This window comes from Molothrus ater, chromosome 3 (genome assembly GCF_012460135.2).
Source record: "Molothrus ater isolate BHLD 08-10-18 breed brown headed cowbird chromosome 3, BPBGC_Mater_1.1, whole genome shotgun sequence".
Lineage (NCBI taxonomy): Eukaryota > Metazoa > Chordata > Aves > Passeriformes > Icteridae > Molothrus > Molothrus ater.
This window is the reverse complement of record NC_050480.2, coordinates 2,316,925-2,344,890: the sequence shown is the minus strand read 5'-3', so window position 1 is coordinate 2,344,890 and position 27,966 is coordinate 2,316,925. Positions and strand designations below refer to the sequence as shown.

General features: G+C 44.4%; 2 protein-coding genes across 3 annotated transcripts in view; one reads left to right on the top strand and one right to left on the bottom strand.

Annotated features, from left to right (window-relative positions):
- REL (REL proto-oncogene, NF-kB subunit) overlaps positions 1-2,607 on the top strand; it is a 28,996-nt gene extending 26,389 nt beyond the window's left edge. Inside the window, exon 10 of the mRNA XM_036380647.2 lies at positions 120-2,607. Within this exon, the coding sequence (XP_036236540.1) occupies positions 120-787 (668 nt within the window). The 3' untranslated portion in view covers positions 788-2,607. The remainder of the gene's footprint in view (positions 1-119) is intronic.
- On the bottom strand, positions 2,440-27,869 carry PUS10 (pseudouridine synthase 10). 2 transcript variants are annotated; one of them, XM_036380649.2, is made up of 18 exons: positions 27,851-27,869; positions 26,231-26,367; positions 25,010-25,315; positions 23,699-23,785; positions 19,545-19,579; positions 18,991-19,102; positions 17,413-17,474; positions 14,890-14,935; positions 12,710-12,774; positions 12,200-12,285; positions 10,011-10,136; positions 9,138-9,194; positions 8,174-8,250; positions 8,040-8,095; positions 7,797-7,914; positions 6,570-6,712; positions 5,302-5,401; positions 2,440-5,050 (listed from the first exon to the last, which is right to left on the bottom strand). In XM_036380649.2, exons 2-18 carry the CDS (start codon positions 26,354-26,356, stop codon positions 5,012-5,014), a joined length of 1,641 nt encoding a protein of 546 aa, XP_036236542.1. In that variant the 5' UTR covers positions 26,357-26,367; positions 27,851-27,869; the 3' UTR covers positions 2,440-5,011. The 2 variants fall into 2 exon arrangements, with proteins under 2 accessions (XP_036236542.1, XP_036236541.1); XM_036380648.2 differs by lacking the exon at positions 27,851-27,869 and having other exon boundaries at positions 26,231-26,626.
- Positions 27,870-27,966: the final 97 nt, after the last annotated feature.

Below are 27,966 nucleotides of genomic sequence, written 5' to 3'. Positions count from 1 at the left end.
CCAGACAGCAGTGAAGCAAAGCAGACAGTGGAAACACCCATGCAATCTTGCTGTCTTTCCTTTGCCTTTTACCACTTGTAATTTGAAAAAGCCCCTAAAAAGTGGCATTCTCTCCGTAGAACCCAACGTGTTTCCCTCCACGCTGATGATGTCCTCGGGGTTGGGAGCCCTGTCCAACCCGAGCCAGCTGTACGCGAGCTGCTCGCAGCCTCCGGCGGGGCCGGGCAAGCAGGACTTGCTGAACACCCCGTTCTGGGCGCTGGGCTCCCTCCCGCACAGCAGCAGCTTCAACACCGAGCCCCAGGGCAGCGCCTCCCTGCCGGCCTTCCCCGACGGCGCCCTGGCCTGGCCCGACGAGAAGGATTCGAGCTTCTTCCGGACCTTCGGCAGCACCAACGGGATGGGCGCCGCGGTGCTGCCGGGCCCCGAGCTGCAGCAGAGCCTCCCCGGCGGCGGCGCCTCGCTGGCCATGGACACGGAGGACCTGAGCTGCGGCAGCCTGAGCCTGGAGCGCTTCAGCGCCGTGCTGGGCACGGGCAGCCAGCGGCAGCAGCCCCAGCTCCAGCTGCCCCCGGCCGGGCCGGGCGGCGCCGCCTTCCCCTCAGCGCAGCCCGGCCTGGCCGAGCCCACCTACGGCTTCATGGACGCGGAGGGGCTGGGCGAGCCCCGGCTGGGCCAGCAGGGCGGCCTGGCCGACGGGCACTTCTACGACACCGACGGTGTCCACACCGAGGATCTCTACCAGTCCTTCCCCTTCGATAACATTTTGCAGAGCTATCACCCGTGAGCCTGCGCTGGCTGCGTAAAGCTCCCCGGGTGCCTCTGCGTGGAGAGGAGTCATTTACCCTTCTGGAGTCCCTGCTTTGTCTTTCAGAATGTTGCTGTGCAAGTTTCAGGACATAACTTAAAGGTTATTTATTGCAGCCCACAGTGGTGCCCCTAAAGAGGGAGGTGGGAGTAGGGTTTGGGGTTTCTGTACCTTAAAGTATCTTGTAGACGTATTTTTGGAAGTGGGAACTGTTAACACTTAAAGCTTCCTTACCTTTGGGGACTGTAAAAGCTGGCATCTTCAGAAGGGTTAAAATTTCGAGTACTTCACAGGGTTGAAGTTGTTTTGAAATAGCCATTTTTGCTATAGAAATCAAATTTAAATTTTGATAGTACAGAAATTAGGAAAAAAACCCTGCACGTGAGCACTCTCATTCAGTCTTGTCTAATGAATGGCACCTGAGTTCTGCTCAACTTACTTGAAAGATTTGGGTTTTTAACCCCCTTTCTATAAATATCCTTCTCCTAAAATGAGAACATGTATTGATTTTCCACGCTGTCACCACACTCTGTTTGCTTTGAAGGCAAATTTACTCGTAAATTTTTTTTAATGACTATGTCATTGTTAGATGTATTTAAAAAGACCGGAAGGTTTGAGTTTTTAAATAGTCCAGCTCTGTTGTAAAGGAAATCACTGCACAAGACAAGGAACAGAAAGTGAGGACTTGTCTGCACTCAGCCAGACTGCACAATTTCACAAGCCATGCCCCTGTAGCTTTAGGAATGAAGCTGATATTGCTCTGCAGCTTGTGTGTGTGTGTGTAGCTGCCACGTGAGTGAGATTTGGAAAGGCAGGAATCTCTGGAGCCAAAGTATCCACTTACTCTTTCCTCAGGTATCCTGGCAGTTTCCTGCTATGCAAGTGACTGCTTCAAAGAAGGCCCAGATCCTGCCTCCCCAGCACCACCCCCTCCCAGGAGGGCAAAGCCAGAGGCTGCCTTGGTGCAGCCTCACCTCTATTAACAACTTTTAAAGCCATTTCAGTCTGTACTAATTAAAACCACTCCTCTGTCCTCTGTATCAGGAACCAGAAGTTCTTCCCACCCACTTGATTCCCAGTCTTTGCTCTTAGCCTGAGCAGGAGCTGTTCCTGACACCTCCAGCTGGAGGTACCTGGCTGGGTAAGACACTCTGGCCTTGGCAACTTTATTATGCTGTTATTTTTTTAAGAACCAACACAGGGAAATGTCTGAGTATTTCTACGGGACACAGCTGCTCTCTAGGGCAGGTAAGGTCCCCGTTGTCACCTTTTGGTGATGTAAAATTGCACTATGGGCACAACAACAAAAAAAAAGCAACAACTTGTCCTCAACCCACCCCCCAAATCAAACAAGCCACTTGAGATGTGGAGTTGTACACAAGGAAAGGTGCTCTAGAACCCCTCTCTGGCTTTCAGGAAAGCAGGGATGCCTTCCCTGCAGGAATCCATTGCATTGGGAGCACTCCAGTGCTGCTGCTGGAATTCCATCAGTCAGGTGAGCTTTGGAAACTGCTTCCCCTGATTCCAGGTGCACAACAAACTGAAAACTGTTGTAAAGCAGTTTTTCCTCACTTCTGCACCTCTCCTCCACACTCCTAAGCAATAGAAAGGCCAAAGAAATACACAGAAAGTTTGAATTGTGTTGTTTATTCAGTTCTTTTTTTTTTTTGAAGTTCTCAGTTTTACTATATTAAATGTAAACATTTTGCTCACTTCAGAAAACCCTTTGCTCACTTTATAAAGCTCTTTGTAGTACAATTTGTTTTTACCGTATAATTAAATATTTTCAAAGTTCTGTTTTCCTTTGTAAACGAGTTGGTTTGGTAATTAAAAAAACTGGTTATACCAAGTGCTCAGCTTCTGCAGCCTCCTCGGCTTCGTGACGTCCCTCACCACGGGAAGGCAGGAAAAAGGGACAAGGTAAGTTCTTGGTTGCTTATCCTGGTTTTTTTGGGGTATTTTCTGCTCCCTGTTGCTGGTGGCCCCTATAAAACCTCAGGCACGTGAGGGCTGATCTGCCTGAGCAGGTTTTGTGGCAGAGCTGTTGGGTTTTAGGGCACAGATGCTTTTGGCTGAGCTGTGCTGCCAATTCAGCTCTCTCCAGGCCCAGCTGAGCTGATGCAAAACCAAAATGCAGGGGGGAGGCATTAGAGGTGTCCAGCTGGGGAAATACAAGATGAAATCTGGCTCTCACCAAACACCCAGTTTGAGCACTCACAAAAATACTCCTAAAAATCAGCTGAAGGCCCAAGTGCAACATGAATGTTATTGCTGCAATATTCAGTATGTGATGGTTGCAAAACTGGACTGGAAACAAAGTTCAGAGCCCCAGTTTACATTTCTCAGTTTCATTTTTGCCCGTGATTGGTGCCCAGGAGCTGCCTTGAGAGCTCAGGGATATTTGCATATCAGCTTCCACCCTCCCATTTGGATACTTCAGATTTCCCACAAAAATAAACAGCCTGGGAGTTTTGGGAGGAGCTCTCTGCCTTGCCCAGAGAAGAGCTCAGACCCAGCACCCTGAGCTGGATCCAGTCCAATCCTTATCCTGGATTCTTCCTGGGATCCCCAGGTGAGGCAGGAGCTGCACAGGGAAGAGCCTTGTGTGTCCTTGGCAGCCCTTTCCCTCTCCCCTCTCTGGCTCCATTTCCCCTTGGAGCAGCTCTTCCCATGCCTGTTGTGTCCAGAGAGCACAGTCTTGTTTACAGTTTTTCTTTCCCTTGTAGATTATGGAATTTATAAATTGTATTTTAGCTCACTGTGAGTTTCAAGAAATCACACAGATATGAAATTCCCTTTTGTTTTCTGAATTCAGTTTCTTTAGTTTTCCATCATTAATGACATTTCCTTCCTGGCTGCAGATACTATCTGAGAACTACTCATGGAATGTGTTGCTCATAAGAGCTTTAATATTAAAACCAAAAATAGTATTTCTGTCTGAATCAAATTTCTGTGTTAGAAAAACAGGAGCTTCTGAATTACTTACATTACAGACACAAGTTGAGAGCCCAGCACAGGCAGAGCCTTAAAGAAGCTCCTTAAAAATGTATTTATTAACACTTTTAGAGCCTCCAGCTCAAGCTGTCATGGAGCTGTTGTAGCATCACTGAATTCAAGGGAAGACATCCCAGTCATCCTCCCTGTCCCCAGACAGTGGAGGGTAACTTGTCTTGGCAAATGTTACCCTCTTTAGCCCCAAAATGTTAACAAAGAGCTCTGAAATTCCAAACCTTAATTTCTTGTTGATGGTTTAACTCTTCTGTACTTCAGGGAAGCACCTCCCTAATGGATTAACATGATACTGGTGTAGAAAATGACTTCCTAAAGACCTTGGTGGTGCTTAGTAGGAAACATTTAAAATAACCAAAGAAAACCTCAGATCTTCCCTATTCCAGTTCCTAGGCTGTATTCAACTCTTCCAGGCATCCATCCAAGGTGAGGCACAAGAAAAAATTTATTATGCTGCTAAATCAGAGGTTTTTATCTCTCTCTCTCTCTCGATACCAGCACCCTGTGGTAGCTCCTGTTTCTGCCTGCTCGTTGACATTCTCGGTGTTCCTGATTTGTTCCTGTTTTTCTTTAGATTCCCATCACCCACCACTGTCAGGAGTTCACAGTCTTTTTGTACATTGTGACTCACTGGGGAATTCCTACTCCTCAAAAGGGCTGAGGAGGCCTCAACTCTTGTTTCTAGGAAGCATCCCCAATGTTTTTAAATGAGAAAAACTTGGTTTTAAGTGCAAAGTTTTCCTCGGAAAACTTTTTTTTTCCCCTTTGAAAAGCACTCTGAGAGACAAATCTGCTTATCTCTACTGCCACTGACCAAAACAAAGGCAGTGTCTCAGGAAAAGTTGGGAGTGGGTTTCAGGTAACTCAGTGTTACCTGCATCCACACAAGGAAAGCTGTAGTATCTAATAGAAAAAAAAATTAAAATCAAACCTGGCTTGACGGAGAGTTATAGACTTTGGCTCCCCACAGTCTTTTTATGTACAGAAGAAATAAAAGTAAGGCTAGAGACTGAACCAACACTACGTGGTCCTGAGTGTGTAAAGTGGTGCCCAAGGGTATCATCCTCTGGCAGATCAACATGATCCCAATGTTCCAGGGACACCCTTGGCACCCAGGCTGTGACAGATCCTGCACAGTGTCTGGTCACCAGCTGCTGCCAGGGAGCTGCTGCTTCCTCATCCCAGCTCCAGGGGTTAATCAGCCAGGGTTGGAGGCCAGTCAACATCAACAGACTAGAACAGCAGAGGGGGGAAAAAAAGGCAGCAGAGTTGGTATTTTACAGATACCAAGAGAATCACAACTCCTTTTGCTACTACCTGGCAGCACCACTCTCTGTTGGGCTGCATTTACAAAGGGGAGTAGCAGTAGGAAATGTATCCTGTGGTAAGGAATGTTGATCCACTTAGAGCAATTCCATGGAAAGCATCTCACCAGGGCAACTCCCTTAGTAATTTCCAGGAAAGACAAACAGCAACCCACTCACCTCTACATCCAGCTCCAGAATGTCAGCAGTTCTGTTCAGAAGGGACCCAATGTTGGGCTTTGTTCTCCCAAAGTCTCCGTGCACAAACTCTTTAATGTAGCTGGAAAACTCTGGCTAAGGAGAGGTGCATTCCACACCAAAGAAATCAAAAGGGGGGGAAAAAAAGTGTTTTTTCTACTCCTAAGTAATTTCTTAGTTAATATCCTGTTGAGCCCATACCTTTCTTTAGGAGAGCACCTAATTCCTGGCTTCTGACTCTGGTGCCAAAAACTGCACTGCTGACCTTTATTTTGTTTCATTCCAAACTGAGTAGTGACTTTAGGACAAAAGTGTGACTTGTAAATAGCTGTGATCTCCAGTCTGCACTGAAGTGCATGAAATACTGTGGAAAAGGTCATTTTTGGAGGCGAAAAGCTTTCAGTTAAATTAGAAAAAGCTGAAGTGTATTTTAACCAGCACAATTTTATATCTGTCACATACTTAATGAAAACTCCAATGTGAAATTGTGACCCAAAAGCAAATATTGTGCAGAGACACCACTGTGGGAGACCAGGGTTTCAAAACACTGCAGCCATCTGAGCAGGGAACTTCCCCTTATGTTGGGGAAGATGAAACAGGAAAGCCTTATAAATATGATTGTCTGGCAAAAGATTTTGAGAATATGGAAACTATAAGTGAGATTGAAATGAAAGCAAGCTTTGAGATCCCTCAGTTACTGAACAACTGGGAAACAATGATGTGGCCAGCTGAAGGTGATCCCCTTTTGATGGAACAACACCCTCTGCTTGCAGACAGGCCCAAGGGTCAGAGCAGACCCTGCAGCTTGGCAGAAGGGCTCCAAAGAGGAGATTTTAGGGTTTAAAATGTAACACAGTGTGGTAATGTAGTGATTCTTATAGGCTGTATGTAAATGCTATAGGATTTGTATCTTGTACTAGACTGGTTAGTGAGAATTAGAATATTCAACACAGAAGAAGATTTATTGTATTGTAACGGGAACTTCGCTCTCTTATCCTCTCTTTTACTCTCTCATCCTCTTTACCTCTCTCTTAACTTCTCTGGGGCCTGAGCTGTGCTGGCAGCTCCCAGCAGGGCCCTGCACCCAGGCCCCGTGCAATAAACCCCAAGTTCCACGACCTGGCTGCAGAGATCTCTCGTCTCCATCCATCCTGACCGTCCTACCCCTGTCAGTCCCACTCCCTTATGCCAGTCAGTGCCCCCAGGAGCTGCCTGGCCCCTTGCTGGCAGGCTCCAGGTGCCAAGGATACGTTCCTGCCTGTGTCCTGAGGTGCAGGCGGAAGTGGTGCTGGTCGATGTACTCGCTCCTCATGCTGTGGATGAGCCGGCAGCGCACGGCCAGCGGCCGCCGGTGCAGCACCCGCAGCGGCGTCTTCTGCTCCAGCCTCAGCTCCTGGTGCAAGGAGGGACCAAAAACATGAGGGAGGAGGTGTGCAAAGGCTGCCTGGATCGTAGGAACTGTGTGTGGTGTTGACTGGTCCCATCTCTTTTATCCTGTGTTCTGGCAGTTGAGTTATCTCAAGGCAAGACCGTTTTTTTCCAAGTTTATCAAAGGAAAAAGGACAGCCCTCTCAGAGGCCTCACATGAACACAAACTAATGGAATCACAAATACAGAGGAATAACCTTGAAATCTCCATAGCCCTTTGCTGGAATGACTCCAGGATTTAGCAGCTCACTCAGAGCCTCAGGGCAATCAGAAGAAAAAAATAAATCTCACCCACAAAATGCTTTGTCTAAACTACAGCCAACCCCCTAGAAATAAAAGTGAGGGGGGAAAATCTTAAATGAGATTAGATCTCAGAACAGTCTTTTCAGAAGTTCATTCCCAACTCCCTTTCCCAAAGGAGAGGCAGCAGTGTGAAAGGCAACTTGTCAGGAGCAAGGGAAGCTAAAGGAAGGACTTCCCAGCAGTTGCCTGCCTGAGCTGCAATGGCTTTGAGAATGAGCTCATGGGCAGCTCCTATAGGAAATGGTGCAACACACCAAAAACTGAACCCACTTCTCCATCAGGCCAACATCTGGAGAAAGTTCTCGTTCCTGCACATGCTGAGCCTTCCTGAGGCCCCTTTGCACTCTGACATAGACATTTCCACCTCCAGAGTGCTGCAGCTGTGGGAGCATGGCTTTGGAGCAGAACAAAAGAATTTTTCTGCTCCTTTCACTCACACAGGACACTACTAAGGTAACAAAGGGGTGGAGATTTCCTCCTCTCCTAGGATTTGGTCTGGAAGGTGAACATTACACATGGATTTGTGGTCTCTGCTGACAGCCAACTCCCGTGTCCTGCTGGAGTGACTGGCGAAGGAAGGGTGGTAGGCAAGTCCCTATAGCAGGAGAAACCCTGATTATAGAAAACAAAACCAAAACAAAAACCAAGCACAGAGCAAGAGGTAGGCCCATGGATGGCCTGTATTTAACCCTTCCCTAGGCACCAGGACAGGTACTATTTAAATGAGCAACAAAAGCTCCTGCTACCTTGATATCATCGAGAAACGCGATGTCCTCTCTCTGTATCGCTTTGTCTGTCCAGATCAAGGCACTGTAGGTCTTTGTCTTCTCCTCCTCACCTTCCTTCATACGACCAATTGCCTCTCTAAACAAAAGAAATTAATTACTCACTTAACAGAAGCATAATTACACAAGGCTGTGAGCAGGAGCACTTCCCAACTCCCCGAGCGCCGCTTTGAAATCCCTCGCCCGGCGACCATAAACACTGACCTGGTGACAAGCTGCAAATCTCGAACCTGTATTTTGTCTGAAGAGTCATTAATTGCCTGTGATATTTAAAGAAAGCACTCAGTTAGCAGAGCTGCTGGGCTGGAGAGGCAGCACGTGCTGCACACGTGATTTACCTGCTGCAGCCTCTTCATCTCCTCGGCGCTGAAACGGATCCTGCGGGGATTCACCAGCTCCATCGCAAAGGGCCTTCCTGGCAGCGGCACCGAAACAAAACACAAAAACATCTTGTTCAAAATGAATGCTGCATTTACACAGCAAGGCTGCAAGGTGTGAACACTGTCTGCTGCTACACAAACAGGGACAGGACTGGCAGGCTGAGAGATGGAGCATCGATGCAAGGGAAGAAACAAGGGAGTTTTTTTTTGGCTACTAAACCCCAGTATCAGCAATAAGTGCAAATTATGACTTCCCAGAAGACATCTTGTACAAGTCTGTGCTAATTAAAAAATAAAATAAGAAAAAAAGCTAATTAGCTTATTTTCTGTCACCTACAGCAATGCCCAGGTGCACAGCAATGTTAAATCCCACTCCCTCAGCTCAACATCTGTTGCCAGAGTTGTAACTCTGTGCTCAGGGCCAGGACAATCCCCAGCACAAGCCATGCCAAGAATCACACTACAGATCAGACAGCTACTGACACACAGAACTGTTCATTTTTACTTCTTCTTTCCCTCCTCCCTTGGCTACAGCAGCTCCAGTGTGTTGGAAAGCAGCTGACCTTTAGAAAGGACTCAGGTTCAAAAAGAAAACAATTCCCTCGTGCAGTTGCAGTGAGGGAATTTGAAGGATCCAGCAGAAAACAAGAGAGGAGTCAGTCTGACATAAATGGCTTAAAAGTAGGGAGTGAATAAAATAAAATACTTGTAACTAACTATGCCTTCCCATGCAGCCAAGGCCACTGAGAAAGGGCTCCTGTTTCAAGCTGGTTTTATGAAGCTGTTGGACTTTGGGAATAACTTCTGAGATAAAATTCCAAAGCATGCCTGGTCACATACTTGGCATTCAGCAGGATCTGTCAGAGGAGCTCTACACACCCATTTCATCTCTGTGATTCACAAGGGGTTTCCCAAGCCTTACCATTGCCTAGTGTCCTTACATCCACATCTTCTCTTCCAGAGGAACTAAAATTAAAGCCTGTAACAGATTTAAACAAGGCAGGTGAGCTTTTATTTTATATTTGTGATTCTCTCTACAGCTTTTAAAAGGTGAAATACTTTCTTTCTAAACTTGTTTGCAAAATCTACTTCAAATCTACTTTGTAAACAGGAGCCTGCACTTCACAAACTGTGGGAATTCCTATTTATTCCCAAGTTTCTTGAAGAGCTCTCCCAATTCCTTGGCCTGAATGAGACTGCTACAACCAGACTGATTTATCCACTGGGAGGAGAAGAGGGGGAGGTTAGCAGGGTTTTTTTCCAAACTACTATTTTAATGCAGTTTTTCCTTGGACCTTCTATGTCTGTAATTCCACATTTGTCAGATGACAAATGATGGGCAGTGATTATTTCATCTGGACAATCCCTGGATGAGCATTTAGCTTGTGGGACTTTATGCACTGAGGAAAAGAAATGGTCAGAAACATGAGGGGCTCAAAAGCCAGGCAGAGCCCATAAATTTTTACCTGTGGCAAAAACCTTCTTGGTACAAGTCATTCTATGAATTACCAGCTGTGAAGAAGTTTGGTTGAGCAAAAACACTGCCACATGAAACCAACACATCTGCATCATCAGATCCACTGAGGAGCTACTTCAGCAGGATAAAAGGATCTAATTACTCCCAGATCACAGCTAAATAAAGTTTACAAGCTTTAACATGGAAGGAAACAAGAGGGATAAAGAAACATCAATTTTTTTCCCATTATACTCCCATATTAAGTGGGTAGCTACCAAGAAAAAAATCTTCTAGTAGTGATGAAAAATATGTATGGTAGGAGATCTCCTGAAGACTTACTGTCTGCCTTGAATTCTGCCATCAGATGCTCTGAAATCAATTCTTCCACTGAAGATTCCAGCTTCCTCTCCCCATCAATAATCCAGGGAGTCTGAGGTAAATTCCTGGAGTATTTGTTGTATCTTCCTGTAAAAGACAACCATGGTACTTTTAACCATTCCACAGCCATGAGTGAAAGCTGCACTCTTGCCCAGCACATTTCACTTCCATGGGAGCTTTTTTTGACAGCTCCAGATTGTTTTATGGCAGGAGCATGACACCAGCACTGTGGGTCACACATGGCTGTGTCCAGGGAAGGGGCAGTAACCAGGATGGACACTGAGAGTGGACTTGGGAGAGCCTGGGGCTGCAGTCCTGCCTACAGGAACCACCATCCTGTGTGAAATGACCCCAGGTACCCCCCTCCTGTGTGAAATAACCCAGGCTCCAAGCCAGTTCTGCCATTGCCTCAAGGCTTAAGAAAAGAAACCCAAACTAAAATGCTTTGGCTCACTACAAGGAACAGCAGGCAAGGAGTGAAAAGTCCCCATAATAAGAGTCTTGGGAAGGTGCCATGTAGAGATTGGCATCTTTGAGTGGTCCCAGTGATGCTTTGGTGGCACCTCTATAACACAAGAACAAGCCTGACATGGATGACCAATAAGAGCTTTTCTGTGGACAGGTTTGATAAGAACTGAAAAGATTCCCAAAGCAAGGAAATAATTCATAAAGGCCAAGGAGCTTAAACTGCTTTCAACCTGAAACCTTGCAAATAGAAAAGCAAAGGAACTCAGAGTAGCTCTTGCATTGCTTTGGGCCTCTGACATCTCAGGGGTTTGGTTTCCTATCATATTTTCCTATCTCGAACAATGTTTCCTTTTGCAGTTTGAGCTGCAGAAAAAGCCACACAAACAAATGGGGAAACTGAGTAACACAGTTTCACTGGGGTAAATAATGAAAGTAGGGTGACTCATCATTCAGGTATAGCAGCCTCACGCTGCTAAATTCTCTTTCCATAAAACAGAAAAAGGAGAATTAGGTTGGCCATTTTTTTTTTCTCTCAGCTCCCCATTCTAATAATTTTAACTTTTGATCTGAATAAGAGTAGGTCTAAAAAAACAGAAGGTGTTTCTTGGTTTGACAGCCCCATAATCCTTAAAAAAGGCTGAGGTGTAAACACTAAAGGTAAGGTCAAGAGGACAATGTTGTGCTTACAAATTAAGATCCCATCTCATTTATAAAAAGCAAAATATCTGGACTGTACTCAATAAATTCTATTCTGGATTTAGTTCTTCAGAAATTAAACACCTGCCTGGATTGTTTATTGGAGCAAAAGATAAACTATAAATAAAGACCAGTATTAAATGACAGGCAGAAAGCAAACCCTCTGTTTTGCTCTTCATATTGTTGAATTCTGAAAAAAAACTACCCAATAAACCAACTTAAAATAAAGCAGCGTGTTTGGAAAAGCCTAAAAGGAACTGGATATCTTGGATTCAAAAAAGTTTACATCTAACTGTCTAATCAGTAATTAAAAATAAGGAATGGTTTATGTAGAACATCAACCACCCTGCCATTCACTTTCACACTTTTTCATTTTCCATTTCTTTATATTCAGGATTTTTATCATCACAGTATGTTGGATTTAAATTAAAGGCTGGTTTCTTTTTAGCAATAATCAGTTTGCATGTATTTAAATAAGCTGTTCCTACAAAGGACTAGGAGAGTGGCAGACACTCTGGCAGGCAGATGATAAAAAAGTTCAATCATCTCAACTCAGGGATGTTGCACTGCCTGAGCTGTTGCTGCACTGCTTGTCTCACCCAGACCTTTATAAATCCCACCAAGATCTGCAGGTTTGGATGGGATAATAAGCAGAGAAATCCAGATGGTGAAAACCTCTGAATCCAAATCCAAACCCAAGGAAGGGAACAGCACTGCTGGGAGCTTCTGGTGTGGAGGTGCCTTTCTCAAACCATTATCCTGAGGGGATCTGTAATTTCTAACTTTTGACAAAATAATATCTTCAGCAGAGCTCAAATATAATTTCTTCCCCTTTCAAAGCACTCCTGGACAGAGCTGGGTTTGTTTCTTTGCTCCTTACACTTCATTACAGGAATTAACAAACAGCAAGAATCCTCTGGGTCTCAGGGCAGTCTTACAAAGTTCTCTTCAAGACAAGACAGCAGCAAAGAAATGGATCGATTTACCAGCCACAAAAACTGCACCATTATTGCACTGGATTTCCAGAGCATCACAGAGGTTCTTTGGTGAGCTTGGGGGACATGGAAAGTGCCTGTATTAGAAAGAAAAAACAGAGTAAAGCATCATCACTACCAGAACATGATGGAGCATCACCAGAGCAGTAAAAAGTGCCTATTTTGGCTTCCCACTGTGTGTGATTTTTTACCATATTAACAGCACTTGGTGTTTTCTTGAAACTCAACTCCTAACATTTTGGAAATATGGGAATATTTCTTGTAAAGGGAAGCCTACCTTACAAACTCTAAAGTTCAAAATCATCCTTTTAATTAAAAGAACAGGAGTGATTTTCTGTTGCCAGAAAGAAAACATGTTTTAAGCAGTAAACCAACAGAATTTAAACAATCAAAAGTTCTTTTAAAGCCACCCTACCAGTACATACCCACTGGATATTTTCCTCCCCTCCCTAATTCTATATTAAAGCACAATACTAAGAAATAGTTTCAGTATTTACTTACTTGAGAAAATCCTCTTCTTTTATCCTCTCCAGGGCTTTTATAACTGCCATTCTGGTGAAAACAGACTGCACAGTGAAAGAAAAAAATGAGTCAAGAACTAAGAAAAGCAAGGAAAGGATATGGCCCAGGAAGAAAAAAGCACTGAAACTTACACTGTGCAGTTCTGTCACTGCTCACTTGGGAGCCCAGGTCCAAATTTCCAAACCAGTTTAAAACCAGAATCCCAAATCCATGACAGAAACCCAAAGCAGCTTCTTTTTCAGGAGTTAAAGGTACCCAAGCCCAGCTTTGATGTAGTTCTGCTGAAGATAAGCCTGTTGAGCAGGAATCTGTTTCTGAAGCTCAAAACTGGATTGATTTTCAGAGCTGAGGGCTCTGAGCAGTGGGGCTGGGCACTCCCTCCTGCAGCTCCCCAGGGTGCAGCAAAGCAGCAATGCCAGTGGAGCAGGAGCAGAGTGCCAGGCTCTGGGCACAGCCAGCTGCTGCTGGGGGAACTCCAGTGGGAATTTACATTCCTGGGACAGGAGAACAAGTGTTGTGACAGCTGAGGTGAAATCCTGCTCAGGAGAAGTCTCTAAATGAACCTTCTAACCAAGCAAGGTCAGGTCTTGAAATCCACCTGGGATGGAGCCTGCTCCACTCTGAGGCTCCTCAAGGTGAAATGTTTTTTCTTGTGTCTCCTCTGAACTTCTCATTTCTATTCCTGCTGTGCCTCCTCCCTCCACCACGCTCTGTGAGATCAGCCTGGCTCCCTGCTCTCAGGAATCTCTTTTGGCACCAGGAGGAGACTCGATGGATCCTCCCCAAAGCCTTCACAAGAACCTTGAAGAAGTCCAGGTTCCTCAGCCTCCCCTCCCAGGCATGTGCTCCAGCCCTGGGACTGCCCTGAGGGCTCTCTGCTGAATGTGTTTTTAATTTAATGGTGTCTTTTTTGCAAACTGGATTAGGGATTTAGGAAAACAAACAAACAAAAATCCCCATGGTCACTGTTTGGGACAATTCAAGTCTCAGCTCTGGAGAGTTCCTGGGTGTCTTCAGGAAAGCTGCTCTTTCTCCTTCCAAGCATAAATCAGAGATAATAGCACTTCCCCTCAGAGGAGCAGGAAAGCCCTGAAAGCAGCAGCAGGTTTAAATGACTATCTACACAGACAGCACAGACATTTTCCCTCAGAAGCCAGTTTTTACACCACTTCTCTGATTAACACGGCCCTTGAAGCCCAGCTTCTTTGTGAGGACAAACCTCTGACAGCTCTTCAGAGCTGGTATTTTTCTTTAGATTCCCCTACATTTTGTTGCCTGTGTGGATTTAACAGCCAGGCCCCGCTGCTTTAGCTCCTTATGTGGGATTTCCCCCCTTTTCAAGGGCAGCAATGCAGCAAGCAGTGAGCTATAACAATACAACTCTCCAAAAAAAGAGTGCTGCTTATTGGTCAGGTGGAGTAGAGTCAGCAGAATTCCTGGGCCAGACTCTGCCTCTGCCAAACGTTGGCAGACTCTTCACCAGAAAGAATCAAAGGCCTTGCAATGGCCTCTGACAGGAGTTACTTTCTCCCTCTGATCACACCAACTGTCCCACTTGCAGCAGCTCCCCTCTGACTGGTTTTTCATCCTCGTGTGTCCCCTTTTCCATCAGTGGCTGTGAGTGTGCTCAGGGTCTGCAGCAAGTGGCAAGGTCCCTTTTCTTTCCCCCCTCCTCCAGAGGCAGGCAGGATAAAACCATCCTGCATGTATCCTGGCTTTCATTGAGATCAGAGCACGTGGAAACTGCAGTGTGATCATCTCCCTTTTGGCTGCTGAGTCTCATCTTCACAACGTGACTTATCTGAACTGCTTCACCCACAGAGAGCTGGAGGATCATCTTTTATGCTGCTTTTAATGCATGACAATCAAATTCCTAGCTCTTAAGGGAGGTATTTACAGAGAACCTTCCTAAAATGATGGCCTTTGGACAGCCTGGAAAGTGAACAACCTAAACAAAAGCATCGAGCTCTTGGTTTTCCTAAGCTGAGAATGGTGAAGTGAATAAAGGAGACAACTTTATTTTCAGACAATTGGAAACCAGAGAGCTTTCTGATGAAGGAAAAGCAGACACTGAGCACTGACTGAAAACCCAGGTAAGTTGTAGGCTACTGCTGTGAAATTCAGAATGCCAGAGCAGAAATACAATGCTGAGATCTTACCTGTTTGTTCTTTGCTGGTTTGAAACAGTCTGGGCAGGCTGTGGCTCTAAACACAGAAATGAAAATTAGCTGCTCCTCTGACAGAGAAAGAGACAGACAGACTCACAAGCACAGCATGTAAATGGTTTTGTACACATACATCCAGTGTCTCACTTCCACAGCTCAGCTCAGAGCAGATTTTTAAATTCCCTTTATCCGAGAAATGGTGCAAGATGTGCATTACTTGATCCAGGGAAATCATGGACAAAGCTCTGCTCCTCTGCTCTGACCAACACCATGTCTCAGATTTGAGATGGGATGGAAAAGCACACAAATGTAGCTTTCAGTCCTTTCCAATCCTTCTCAATAAAGGTCATGATTAATATTTTAAGTTTTAGGCAAGATCCACTGGCACCTTGAAATCTGTACTTGCTGCTCTTAGACAACACCCACCACAAACCTGAGATTCAAACTGTCCCTTCTGGAGAGGAAAATTCAATTTCCCACTGAAAAAGTAACCCCAGGTGCTCACCACGAGCTGTGCTTTGCTTGTTTGAAAGGAAACTATTGGCTGTTTCACGAAAGTGAAAGCCCAGTCAGTGAAACAAACCCTTTTTCTGAGCAGCGTAGAGGAAGCTGCTGTTCCTATTAGTGCATTTCTGTGTATGCAGGCAGAGATGGTTTCTGGATTTCTGTGTATGCAGGCAGAGATATTTCTGACCTCCAGCCCAAGCTATCATGTCTTGCTGGTGCTTTTCAACACCTCTGTAACTCCCTCAGACTCTAAGGAAGCAGGTTTTGCTGTTTCTGTACAAACAACTTCCCTGGCCAGTCTGTGACCCAAAGCAATGCAAACTCCCTCTGCCCAAATTTCAGTATCACCTTACCCTAAATGTGAACTGACAAGAGCCAATTCAATCTTCCATGTCACACCATGGGTCCTTTAGCACACCCACCTCCACCCAACTGTGCAAGAACAGGTGAGAAGCTGCAGTGGAAATCCAGTCCAAAAGCACACCTGCAACTCCCCAGGTTGAGACAAAGCCCTTCTTTGCTTCCACAGAAACCATGACTGTCAAACTACTGTGATAATTCCCAAATTCACCATATTTCCCTGAAAACCAAAGCACTGCCTCAGAATGTGCCCAGAGCCAGCCACTCACACAGGCAGAATGCCTTGGCACCTCAGGAACTACTGTGTAATGAAATTAGGTGATGTGCTGCTACTTCAGAAAGTGTCTCAAGCCTTAATTGCTGTGTAAGTGTGCTACAAAGAGGAGGCAAATAAAGGGATATTGTCAGGTCACATGGAATAACCTGAGTAATTGGAAAGTGGAATGGAACTTCTTTACAGCTTTCACCTCTACAGCTGCTCTGCTTGGAGCACTAACACTGGCACCATAACATGTTCAACAGCAAAATTCCTGAAAGGCCAGAAAAAGGATGGAAGGATGAGCAGAAAATACCAGTGAAGAGGTTTCAGAGGAAGGAATTAAAAATAAATAAATTAGAATAAAAGGGTGCAGGATGCAGAAACACTTAAGTTCTTTACAGGATTGCAGCAATCATTATTTAGAACAGTGGTTTGGCCCCACAGTTTTCTCCCCCTTTTGCCCAGTCTTGAAGAAGCTGGAAAGGAAAGATGTTCAGCAAACACTGGTAATAACTGTTCCTAAACCTGGTTCCTTCCCAAACTTCCATTCCTTCATCCCCCACCTCAGCACTAACAAAAGATGCAGCTGTGGAAAACCAAGAAGGTGGTGGAATAAGCACCCAAAGATCACAAACTGCCAGAAGAGAAATCAGGAAATAAATGAAGGCTGCAAGAGAAATCTGCAGTCTCAAGAAATGAATTCACATTTTAACTGAGACATCTCCGCTCCCTTCCATGCTGAGATTTCACTTGCAGGAGGTGCAAATTAACTTAGGTTTTCCAGGAAGCATCAACAAACAGGAAGAGTGACCCTAATTTTCCAGAGTATACTACAGCTAGATTTTGAGAAATCAGATTAAATGGCAGCTAAATTCACAGAACTGTTTTGCTTCTTTGTGTACAGCAGGTGCCCTGCTGGGCCAGGCCAGGGGCTGGGTGCAGTTGCCAGGGAATTTCTGTTTGTTTTCATCAACCAGCTAAGCTGGATTAACTCACTTCAAAGCCTTTTCTCCTGTCCATGTGTCCTACAGGAGCAGGAATACTTAGGTATGACCTCAAAAGATTCCCCCACCTGCAATTACATTGTTCACATTTAAAAAATTATACAGTGAATGACTTTGAGGAGGGCTGAAATTGAAGAACTTATCTGAATGCTCTCCTTCCAGTTCAAATCAGAATTCCAGATGCTTTTTTTTATTAGCAGAATTAACCAGAGATGATTTAACTTCAAGCTCTGCCAAGTTCACATGGATATGAGGAAATCTAGATGCAGGCCACATTCTAGTTTATAATAGTTTATAAACACTGCATATTGTCCTCTGTAACAAATCAAACCAACAATATTGCACAACATTTAGATAAAGATCTTTTGTTACATGTAGAAAACTTACAGGAAATGGCACTCCTCGTCTGTTTCTGGGTGAGCAAAGACCACGCTGACTTCAAACAAACTCTAAATTAAAAAAAAAGAAAAAGGAGGAGGTAAGGGAGGATATTCTCAAGCACCCCTACTGCAGTTGTAGGAAAACAGCAGAGACAAAAGAGAGCATAACCCATCCATTTATGTTTGAAGACATTACAAGGTGTGCCAGAGCAGCATTTGCCTTTCTGAAGTCACCAAGGATGACGTGAGAGCACTCAGAGCCACGAGTGACCTGCCCTGGTGCCATCCTGTGCAGGCTGAGGCAGAGGCAGCCAAGGCTCAAAGCCTATTACACACCCCAGAGCCCTCCCAGGAGGGCAATAAAGATAAAAACCCTGCAGGAGTCACCGCTGTAAATTTTGTCAGGGGTTCCTTTGCAGTGCCTGCATGGCCTTGGGGCACAGCAAGGCAACACATCCTGCTGGATTGACAGCTAGCCCAGGAACTCCAGTGCAATCTCAATTCTTGCCCCAATTCCCTCTCTGGCCTTGGGCAAACAACACTCATTACTTGTGTTACTCTGATAGCAGAACACCTCAGGAGGGCTATTGAAAAGATTGGCTAATATTCAAGGGCCTTGTAGATAAAAGGCACTAAAAAACAACTTTTGTGGTACAGGGATGGCTGGAGTGGCTCCTGCCTGAGTGGGGGGGAGTTTTTGCTAGCTCTGTGTGTGGGAAGTTTGTATCTTCCTGGATCATCTTCAGAGTAACTGAGTGGGGATTTTTCTTCACTAAGACAAAAGGGATGCTTTCAATTAGCACTCCTGGGAAAACAGAGCCTGTAATTATTATGGAAGCTGAGAAATCAACATGAAGACTAAGTGAATCTAGGCCTGGGGTCAGTGCTATGGCTGGTGACAGAAAATTTACATTCAGGACAATTCAAGGTGCTTCTGAATCTGGCAACACCTGATTGCCATGTTCAGTCAGTGCCTTGCAGAAAGATTTTAAGGAAATGAATGACAATCTGCAAGTTGAAAACAGTTGGAAAAAACAAACCATTTCTACTGCCTACTTTGGATATTGCAGGTCCCAACAAGCCCATTTCAAGTGTTCATTAGAGTGAACAAGGATCAGTCCTTGCTCTTTCAGTACATTTCAGACATTTATTTTATCCACAGAACCTGAACAAGTGCTGGCAGTGACAGCAGAGCAGGGAAGGAATGTGGGAGCATTCCTCAGCCTCTGCAAAACAGGGATCCTGGAAAGGAGACAACTGGAAAAGTCTCACTAACAAAAGGAGATGGCACACAAGAGATTTAGCACAGGCCTGTGGTGGTTTCAGAAGATGCAAAGATCTGTGTGTACAAAAATGAACATTGGGCCCCTCAGGACTCCCACTTGGAGAGCTCTGCTTAAAAGAACTTCCCCCCTGCTCTTCCCTACGGTGAATTTAGGAGGCACTCATCTTGTCTCTCTGTTAATAAGGAAAAAAGGATACATTGTTATTTCCCCACCATGTGTATAAGTGCATAAATATACACACACAACCCCAGATGAAAAAAGAATGAAGAAACAGAAGTGTTCTGTTATTTATACAAGACCTTTCCATCAGCAGGAACACCCAACTCTTCTGCCAGCTGGGGATGAATAATCCACTTGTAAGCTTCCTTCAGCTGAACAATGTCATCCTTTGCCAAGGGAAGGCCCAGATTTCTGAATCACAAAGAAATAATAACTTGCACAGGGGTCTGTCAAAAATAGATACATGACATACAATATTTCAAGAGGAACTTAAGCAGCTACTGCCAAGTAAAATGGATTCTTTTTTTTTGTGTGTGTGCACTGAGGAAACTGATGCCAGAGCTTGCTGGGAGATCAAAAAGTCTTTCCAGAGGCTGCCCAGAGAAAAGCTGAGGAAGGGAGAGATGCATTTCAAACCACTTGTTTGGGAGCTTAGAGACCAAAAGAGATAAGAAACCCCAAGTGAGGTCAAACCAGGTAAAAAAGAAACAAACAAAACACACAAAACCCAGCTGCCACCTTATTCTTTGTAGGCATCAGGTAAACGGGACAATAAGTAGAGAAATGGTGTCTGTATGAAGAGCTCTTGTCAGACAGACAGACAGACAGACAGACAGCACAAGCAATGGCTCACCTCATCTGCTGCTTCACCCCCAGCCAAGCAGCACGCTGCAGGTCACCAGCCATGCCCAGGGAAAAGAGAGGAAAAAATAAAAGCAAGTGAAATCAAGGCTCAGAACTCCCAACAATCTGAGAGACTCTTTGCAAAGGGACAAGTGTTTTTATAATTCCTGACAAAAAAAAAAAAGAAAGTATCAGGAATTTAGCTTTTGCTTCAGAAGTGGAAAGATGGGATTGCTGTGAGTTTTTATTTCTGACACCTATTTCTAAGACATCACTTTGTTCTTCCATCAAATCCTATCTGGGTTAAAAAATAAGAGGCATCATTGAACACTTTGAAACTTGCTATTAATATTGTAACTACAAAAAGACTCTAAGTCATCAGTTATCTCCCATGTAAAAATTTTAAAAAAGTGTCTAAATGAATGGGATATAAAGCTGATAGGCATAAATTAATAAAACCCCAAATTCAGCTATCATCCATTATAAAAAATTGAATTAAAAATATATTTGGTCTTACTTGGTAATCACAGAATTGCACCCAACACAGTTTAGGTGAATAGGCTAAATTTGGAAAAGGGGAGGAACAGAAGGAATAATTCTAGAAATCAGAGGGAACTTTCAGCACAAATGCTCAAGTTCACTAACACTTAGTAAAAAGATAAAAACTCCCCTCAAAACTTCCTACAATGAATAACAACAACAGTTTCAGTTCTCCTCTACTCAAAAAATACACTAGGACTGGCAGGAAAGCACTTAACTAATTCAGCCTGTGTTACCCTCCCCACTGGAGACAAACTCCAAAAATCAAGTTGTTTGATTTGAATCCATCACAGTGAAACAGTTTTCAGTCTGTAGGCTGCAGGCTTTTAAACCTCTTCCCCACCTTTTATTTTTCATGTACTTAGAGAATAACCTCCCCCAAACTCTGCTGAAAGAATCACTGCGCATTGTCAAGGAAATAATTCTGAGGAAGAGGTTTAAAAACAGTTCTCAAACTTCAGGATCACATGGATATCAGAAGGAAGCACATCAGAGATCCCTTTTCCACGCTGATAAGGAACTCAATCAACAAAATAAGTCTATTGTCCTTCCTTTGGTGCACCTAAAAGAATGAATGAGGGAACCCTAAAAACAGTGACGAGGGAACCCTAAAAACGGTGCTGGGAATTAAGAGGGCAGAGGGATGGTGGAGAGAGGACACAAACTTTGTTAGCTCCAGGATTGCTGAACAAAACAAATGCAGTTGTAGTGATGAAATGCTGTTTGCTCAAATCCACTGTGATTCATTATCCTGCATTTGAAGACAGTATGAGTAAGGCTGCTTCACTTGAAGCATAGTGTAATCCTGTTTGCATAATAACCCAGATAAAATCATAAATAAAAATAGCTTCAATTGAAATTCCTTGAACGTAGCTCTGAACTACAGGATATGACAACCACAGAACTGGGCCTAGGAAGCTGCATTTGACAAATGCCAATTTACAAAGAAACCTCTCTCATGCCTTGATTTAGGGCACTTGCAGGTTTGGGATGTTTGGGACTCAGGGGGAGGCTCACCATACTCCTCATCCCTGTTTTCTTGGGATAAAACTACAAAACAGACAAAACTTCTGCAAGGGAGTAGCTGTGCTAAAATGAGAGCACAGGTCAAATTTCATCTCCACTCTCTCTTGACTTCCAAGTTGAAAGACAATGAAAGAAATTACTTTTCCCCTCCAATTAAGGGGAAACAATAGATGAGGGTACTGCAAGCACAGAAGCCAAAAAGATCCCAAATTCCAAATCACATTCAACCACCAAGCCAGCCAAACCCCTGCACTCTCTCCCAGCTGAACATGGAGCAGGGGATCAGATCCCTCTCCTTCCTAATTACTTCATGTTTGTGAAGTGGTTTGAAAATGAAAAATGCTCATTACAGAGCTGAAGCCTGCAGGGCAATGCTCAGCAGCAAACTCATCTGTGGCACACAAGGCACTCATTGATCAGGAGCTGCAGGATGGGATTCTGGTGCTGTCTGAGGGAGCACAGTTGAAATCCCAGGTGCAATCCCAGCCCCAGCATTGCTTCAGTGCATCAGCAAAGAGCTTGGAGATGGGGAATTCCAGGATGAGGCCCAGCAGCCCTACAGGGAGTAATGAGTACAGATGTTATTTGCATCAATGTCCTTGCAGCAGGCACCAGGATGATGGATCAGGACTGATCTGCCACCCTTCTGAAGGGCACCACTCACCTCACATCCTAATAGAGCTGTCTGACAGAAACCTGGGACTCCTGTATTTATGATTTATTTCAATCAAACCTGCTGCTTGTGGAAGGAGGCAATTGCTTCCTTGCATCACAGACACAAATACTATGCAAATGCAGATTTTATGTCCTGCTCTTCTCCAGCTCCCCTCGTACATTTTAGACTTGGCAGGATGACAAGTGTCATAATTAAATGGGATGAAGGTAACACTGAGAGGCAGTTTCTGATTTTTTTTTTTGTTAAAAAAGATGATGGAGAAAATCTGTGTGTCACACCAGAGGGCAGTGGGAGAGAGGCTCCCTTTGGGTGCTCTTTGATGAGAGGATTCCACGTGCTCTTGTACACAGCAGGTCAAAGAATTAAAAGCAGAATTTAACAAACGGCCTCTTTTCAGCACAAAGCACGTTGAGATATTCTGATATCTGATTTTGACATTTTCAGACATTTTTACATACTGTGTTGCTGCTTTTCTGTGGCTGTAAAACAGGTTCTCACCTATCTTTTTTTAAGTGATAAACTTAAAAAGGAAGTTAATAAAGCTCCATGATATTTTAAATTGTTCTTCCATCATCATCCCTTTTCACCCCTGCAATTGGAACAAACATAAAGCTGCTTCAGCATTTGATAAGACAGGAGGGATGGAGTAGAAGGGACAGTAGGAACTTCTCACTCCAAACCCTCTCCTAGCCAAACCAAAAGTGCTTCCAAAGGGAACAGACCCAGTTTTGGAACTTCCTACTCACTCATTTCACTCCATCTATTGATGTGCGGGCCCACAGAACAGCCCTGACTCCCCTGCCGTCCCCAGCTCTGCCGCTTTGCTGGAGCTCCAGCCGCAGGCAGTTGATGAGGCCATCCCTGAGCTGAAGTGCAATGCAACACCACCCTCTGCCGAGGCTTCCTGCAAACATCAGCTGCTGCATGGCCTCGGCTCACACCGGGCCTAAAGCTGGACTCAAACTCACTAAAGCCTGACCTAAGTTTGGGGTTTGCCAGAGCATCACAGGCATCCCAGTACTCACCTGGCCTGGAAGTGCTTTTTGACAGACCTCATCTTTTGGAGGCGTCAAAGCCCAAAGTGGGAATCAGGGTAGTTCAGCCAGCCAGAAAGGACAAAGCAAACAAACCAACTGTGCTCAGTTTAGGATGGCAAGAAGAGAATCTGATGTTGCAGAGGATTTAGGAGTGGAATATTTGTCAGCTGTGGCAGTGGCACCTGCCCAGGATGCCACAGCTGAGAGCACAAATCAGCACCAGAGGTGCAGCAGATAATTCACCAAACTGTGGGAGCAGAGACCTCACACAGCTCTACACAGCAATCCAACACCATCTTCTCTTCTTTCTGCCTTGTTCACTGCAGCTTCCACCACATCTCAGCCACTCCTGCACAGATTTACGTGCTGCCCTTTAAAACACCACTTTTACATCACTTTTAGAGCAGTACTTGTATTTTATTTTACATCAGAAAGCAGAGGAAGATTGCAAAATACCTCACAACTAAGTGTATTTCCCCATCATTTAAAATGCTGAACACTTCAAGAGTTCATCCTCAAATTCCTTCATTTGCATTTTGCACTACCAATTATCCTTTTTCCCTGGAAAGGGACCAGCTGGGCAGCTCTGGCTCTGAGAAGATCCACAAAGCAGGGCTGGCATCTGCACCTGAGGGTTTCACAAACTCTTTTAGGTCTTCAGATGGAGAGTAACTCCTGGCCTAACTGAAAACTGAAGTGATTCAGGCCCTTTATTAATTACAATAATGCTCACCCAGAAGGAAGGGGAGAGCAGACTTCACTTCCAGCACGGGCTTCTGGGATTTTTTTTAAACAATAACAATTAAAAATCAAACCATCGTACGTTCCACAGTTACTTTCTTAAATATGTATTTAATTATTTAAGTTGTTATTTGAGTTACTTACCTCCCTGACAGACAGCTGTGGGGGTAGTGACACAGAAAATACAAAACTGGTGAACTGGTAGTCAGCAGAATTAACTTTTTGGCACACCTGTAAGAGAAGGAGTTTAATATGAAACCACAGCAATGGGAGTGAGCTGATAATTTTTGCTCTAGAATAATCACTGTGAATTGATGTTATCACACACTCAGAGAGATGCCCAAAATACAAACCAGAATAATCACTAACAACTTATTGAAATACAAGCTTTTCTGTCCTGTTAAAAAAAGTTACTAATCACCAGTATCCTTAGTGCTATGAAACAACCAAACTCATTCTTTCAAGGCCAGGACCAATTGTATATTGAAATTTTAGGTGAAAACAGCATCTCAGATAAGGAAATTTCTGTATTAAATAAGTAGGTTTTGTGGTGCCTTAACAACTGCTGTCAGATTTTCCATTGCCACTGAAGAGAGGAGCTCTGAAACAAATCTCAGCAGGGGATTCTGTAAAAAGATACAGATCCTGCCATGGAAACAAAAAAGAAACAATTATGTTCTGCAGCAACAGAAACTATGTATTGTGCTTTCTGTCTAGTCCCATTTTTGATACATTCCTGCTGTTAAATCAAATGCTTTCCAAATCGAGATATTCTGTTAAAGATCTCAGGCGCCAGTGTGAGTTTTCTAGATGATATTTCAGCTAGAAATATCTAGCTGATATTGCTCACATGAGCAGTACAATTGCTCAGAGGTGGCATCTGCAAGGCTCTGTGCCCACATTCTCTCCTAACTCACATCTTCTCTGTTATCCACAATCTGCTGCATCACCAAAACATTTTCTTGCCCTGTGGTACTTCCTCAAGACAGGTTCATGCTGTTATTGGTGGTTCAGAGAGCAGCACTTGATGACTCCTCATTTTCCTGTCACATAAAAAGTGAAGAGTTCCTCAGAGGTTTTCCCTGAAAGCAGCTGAACCTCAGGTCATCTCCTAAATCCATGTAACCACGTAGCTGTGAGTCCTTTTCTTTGGAAAGTCTGCTCCCTGCAGTCATTCCACTGCACCTGCACTGCTATTTTTTTTATTTTAAAAAGTGCCACTGTGACAAAGCCTGGGCAAAATTTGGTGCCACCACAGATGCAACTTCCCAGTTGCACTGCTGGGTGTGCAAACACTGCCCAGGAGCAGAGTGGAGCAGGATTCTGCCATCTACATTTCAAATCTTCAAAACAGGCAAATGTTTTGGTTTGTTGTCTGGTCTATTTGTTCTCTATCCTGTTAGGCCCCAGCATACACAAACTCCAAAAAAGTACCCCAAAAGGTGACAAATGTACCTTTTTAACAAAGTCAGGCTCACAGAACTCCTGGAGAATTCCCAAACACACGTTGCAGACCCTCCCAGCAGAGCTCTCCAGGGCAGTATTCCCACTGAGGGCAGGATTCCCAGCATTCCCAGCATTCCCAGCATTCCCAGCTGAGGGGAGCTGTGGGATGGCCCCGTTGTGGTTCAGCTCATCAGCACCTTCCTCCTTGTGCTCGAGCCTGAGTCTCTTACAAGGGGGGTCAGCCACATCCAAACACACTGTGCCTTCCTTTTCCTGGCTGCTCTTCAGAAATTCCTGCAGATCCTTCAGCAGATCCTGGCACAAACAGAGGAAACACAGCCTGGTTGTCTCCTCCTCTTTAACAACCCCCATTCCACAGGGCAGTGGAATTGTGTTTGTTCCAGAAGAGGCTCAGTGTATGTCATTAACAACAGGGAATTTATGCCCAAAAACACCTTTAAGACACAATTCAACAGCTTCAAGCTGCATTTCTCTCAGAATAGAAATTTCCAGAGAAAATATTGCTGAATAGACTTGTTTATCATCCAAGAATGAAAACGTTTTCCAGACCTGGCTCGCAGAAACACATTTATCTTTGCCCCAACACTATTCCATGAAAAGAGACATTTAGTGCTTCTTGTCATTTAGATTATGTTAGAATTTAATTCCTTCAACTCAACAGGAACAGAGCTGGCCACTACAATAAAAAGAAAAGACAGCAGAAACAGGTGGGGGTGAAATGAAACACACAGAGTAAGAACTTTGTATCAGGAGAGAAGCCTTCAAAAATTAACAATTACCTGCACATCTCTGATTCCTGGAAGGATGAGAGACAAGACATAGTTCAGGAAAAAGGATTCATTAAAAGGATTTTGGTAGGGAAGACAGCAGTTACTGTGCTGTTGCAACTCAGAGGAAAAGCAGGTAGAGATGCAAAAGGATAAAAAATGGTACAATGAACAAACAGGCCTCAAAAAAATGGAAAAAAGGTGGTGGAGAGTCTAAACTTGAGCAAAGGTAAAACAATCAAGACAGACAGACAGAAAGCATAAAGAGAGGGGGTTAGAGAAGCTAAGGAGGATTTCTCTGATTTATCCTCAACCTTTGCCCTGCAATTCTTCAGTCACATCCCCCTACCAAATCTGCATTTTCACATAAATTTCCTCCCCATTAAAGGCACAAGCAGAGTTTTACATAACTCCTTTTCCTTTCAGGCCACAAAGGACAAACCTGGAGTGGGTGTCTGTAGAGCAGCTGTGACCCCACAGAGCAGAACCTCAGAACACATCGTGGGCACGTGCCAGCGTCGAGCAGGAGCTGAACAACTGCTCTGTCCTTCTCTGCCACTGGAGACATGCTGGGTGAACCTAACATTCAGCACACACAGGTAAAAAGACAAGCTTAGAATAAACAAAGTACTCAGCTGAGACTTAGCTGCACCATGCTTAGAGTAAGTGGAGTTTTTGTTGGCCTCTAGAGAAAACTTGGGATGAATGGTTGTTTTCAATCACGGGCACAAGGGAAGTGGAAGACCAACCCAAAAAGATCACTGGCTGCAGGAAAAGCTTCTGTATTTGTTGGGTTTTTCCTAGAAAACCTGAACTCAAGTTCTGACAAGGAAATGCTGAGCTTTTGCCCAGTTTTATCTTGGATAAAGTACATGCCACGCTAATCTTTACTGAATGATGGAGGGTGGAGCTGACACATAATAAGGCAAATTTAAAATGGGAATTCCTCCTAAAATTGCAGTGGCTAAAGAATCAGTGTGTTAAAATCACAGGGAGAAAAAAAAAGATTTATAAGATAAATAAGATTTATAAGATAAATAAGATTTATAAAATAAAGATTTATTTCCCTTCTCAATATAGAACTCACGGTTTTATGAGAAATCTCATAATGCTTTTTTTCTTTTTTTAATATCATGGCTAATTTGGTTTCCTGTCATTCTTTCTGCCCAAAACTTTAGAAAAGACTGATTTTTTTTGATGTTTTTTTTTTTTGGCCAAAATGTTGTAAACTCAGCTTTTTTTTTTTTTTGGAAGAAGAGAGAATCCCAATGAGGTGCTCACCCTCACTGGACATCAAGGAAATTTCAGGAAGCACATAAGGATAACCACAATTGTTCAGACCAAAGGTTTAACGAGTCCATTGTGGGAATAAATTCAGCAAGGAATTCCAGAGCACTAATGAACCACCCGATTTTGCTTTGGGCTTAGCTCCTGTAAGCAACATTTGATACTGGGCTAGCCCTTGTGTCCCAAGGGATGGGATTTATCCATGTTCTCCATGCCAGCCACTGCTACACCTGCAATTCCCCATCCTGCTCAGGAATCCTGCAGCCAGGGAGAGCCTCCACAGCACGGAAAAGTGATTAATTCAATGCATTTCTTTATTCCTGGATTTGGATACTTCAGGGTAAGCTGTAAAAACCAAGGGCTGCCTGGGAAAAACCAAAGCTGCTTTTAAAGGAAAGAAAAACACAAACAAACACGATTTTAAGTAACTGCGACCTCAATTCAGCTCCATACGAGGTGAATTATATATACTTATACTGGCACTGCGTGACACACGAGGGTAAATGTGACAATATTCCACCTGGTAAATGTGACAGTCAATATTCCTGACACTTGGTGGCAGCGTGACGGGAGGAACCCCGACTCCGCTCCGGCCCAGCACCTCAGGGCGGAGCTCAGAGTCCCTCATCTGTGAGGGGACGGGGGCACAGGAGCCCCGTTCCGGATCCATTCCCGCTCCATTCCTATTCCCATTCCCGCTCCCATTCCCATTCCCATTCCCGTTCCCATTCCCATTCCCGTTCCCGTTCCCATTCCCGTTCCCGTTCCCGCTCACCCTCGCTCGGCGGCCCCCGGAGCCGGCACAGGCCCACTCAGCAGAGCTGCAGAGCGCATCGCTCGGCCGGCGCGGTGGGGCGCCGCGCCTGTAGGGTGGCTGGTGGAATAGCTCGG

Bases quoted from the DNA above. Each gene is read 5' to 3' on its own strand.
- PUS10 (XM_036380648.2), bottom strand. From the start codon at position 26,374: ATGTTAGGTTCACCCAGCATGTCTCCAGTGGCAGAGAAGGACAGAGCA. The intron at 14,936-17,412 runs GTAAGTTTTCTA...TTCTGTGTTTAG, and splicing joins GACGAGGAGTGCCATTTCCT to AGCCACAGCCTGCCCAGACT. The intron at 5,051-5,301 runs GTGAGTGGGTTG...CTGCTGTTCTAG, and splicing joins TTCTGGAGCTGGATGTAGAG to TCTGTTGATGTTGACTGGCC.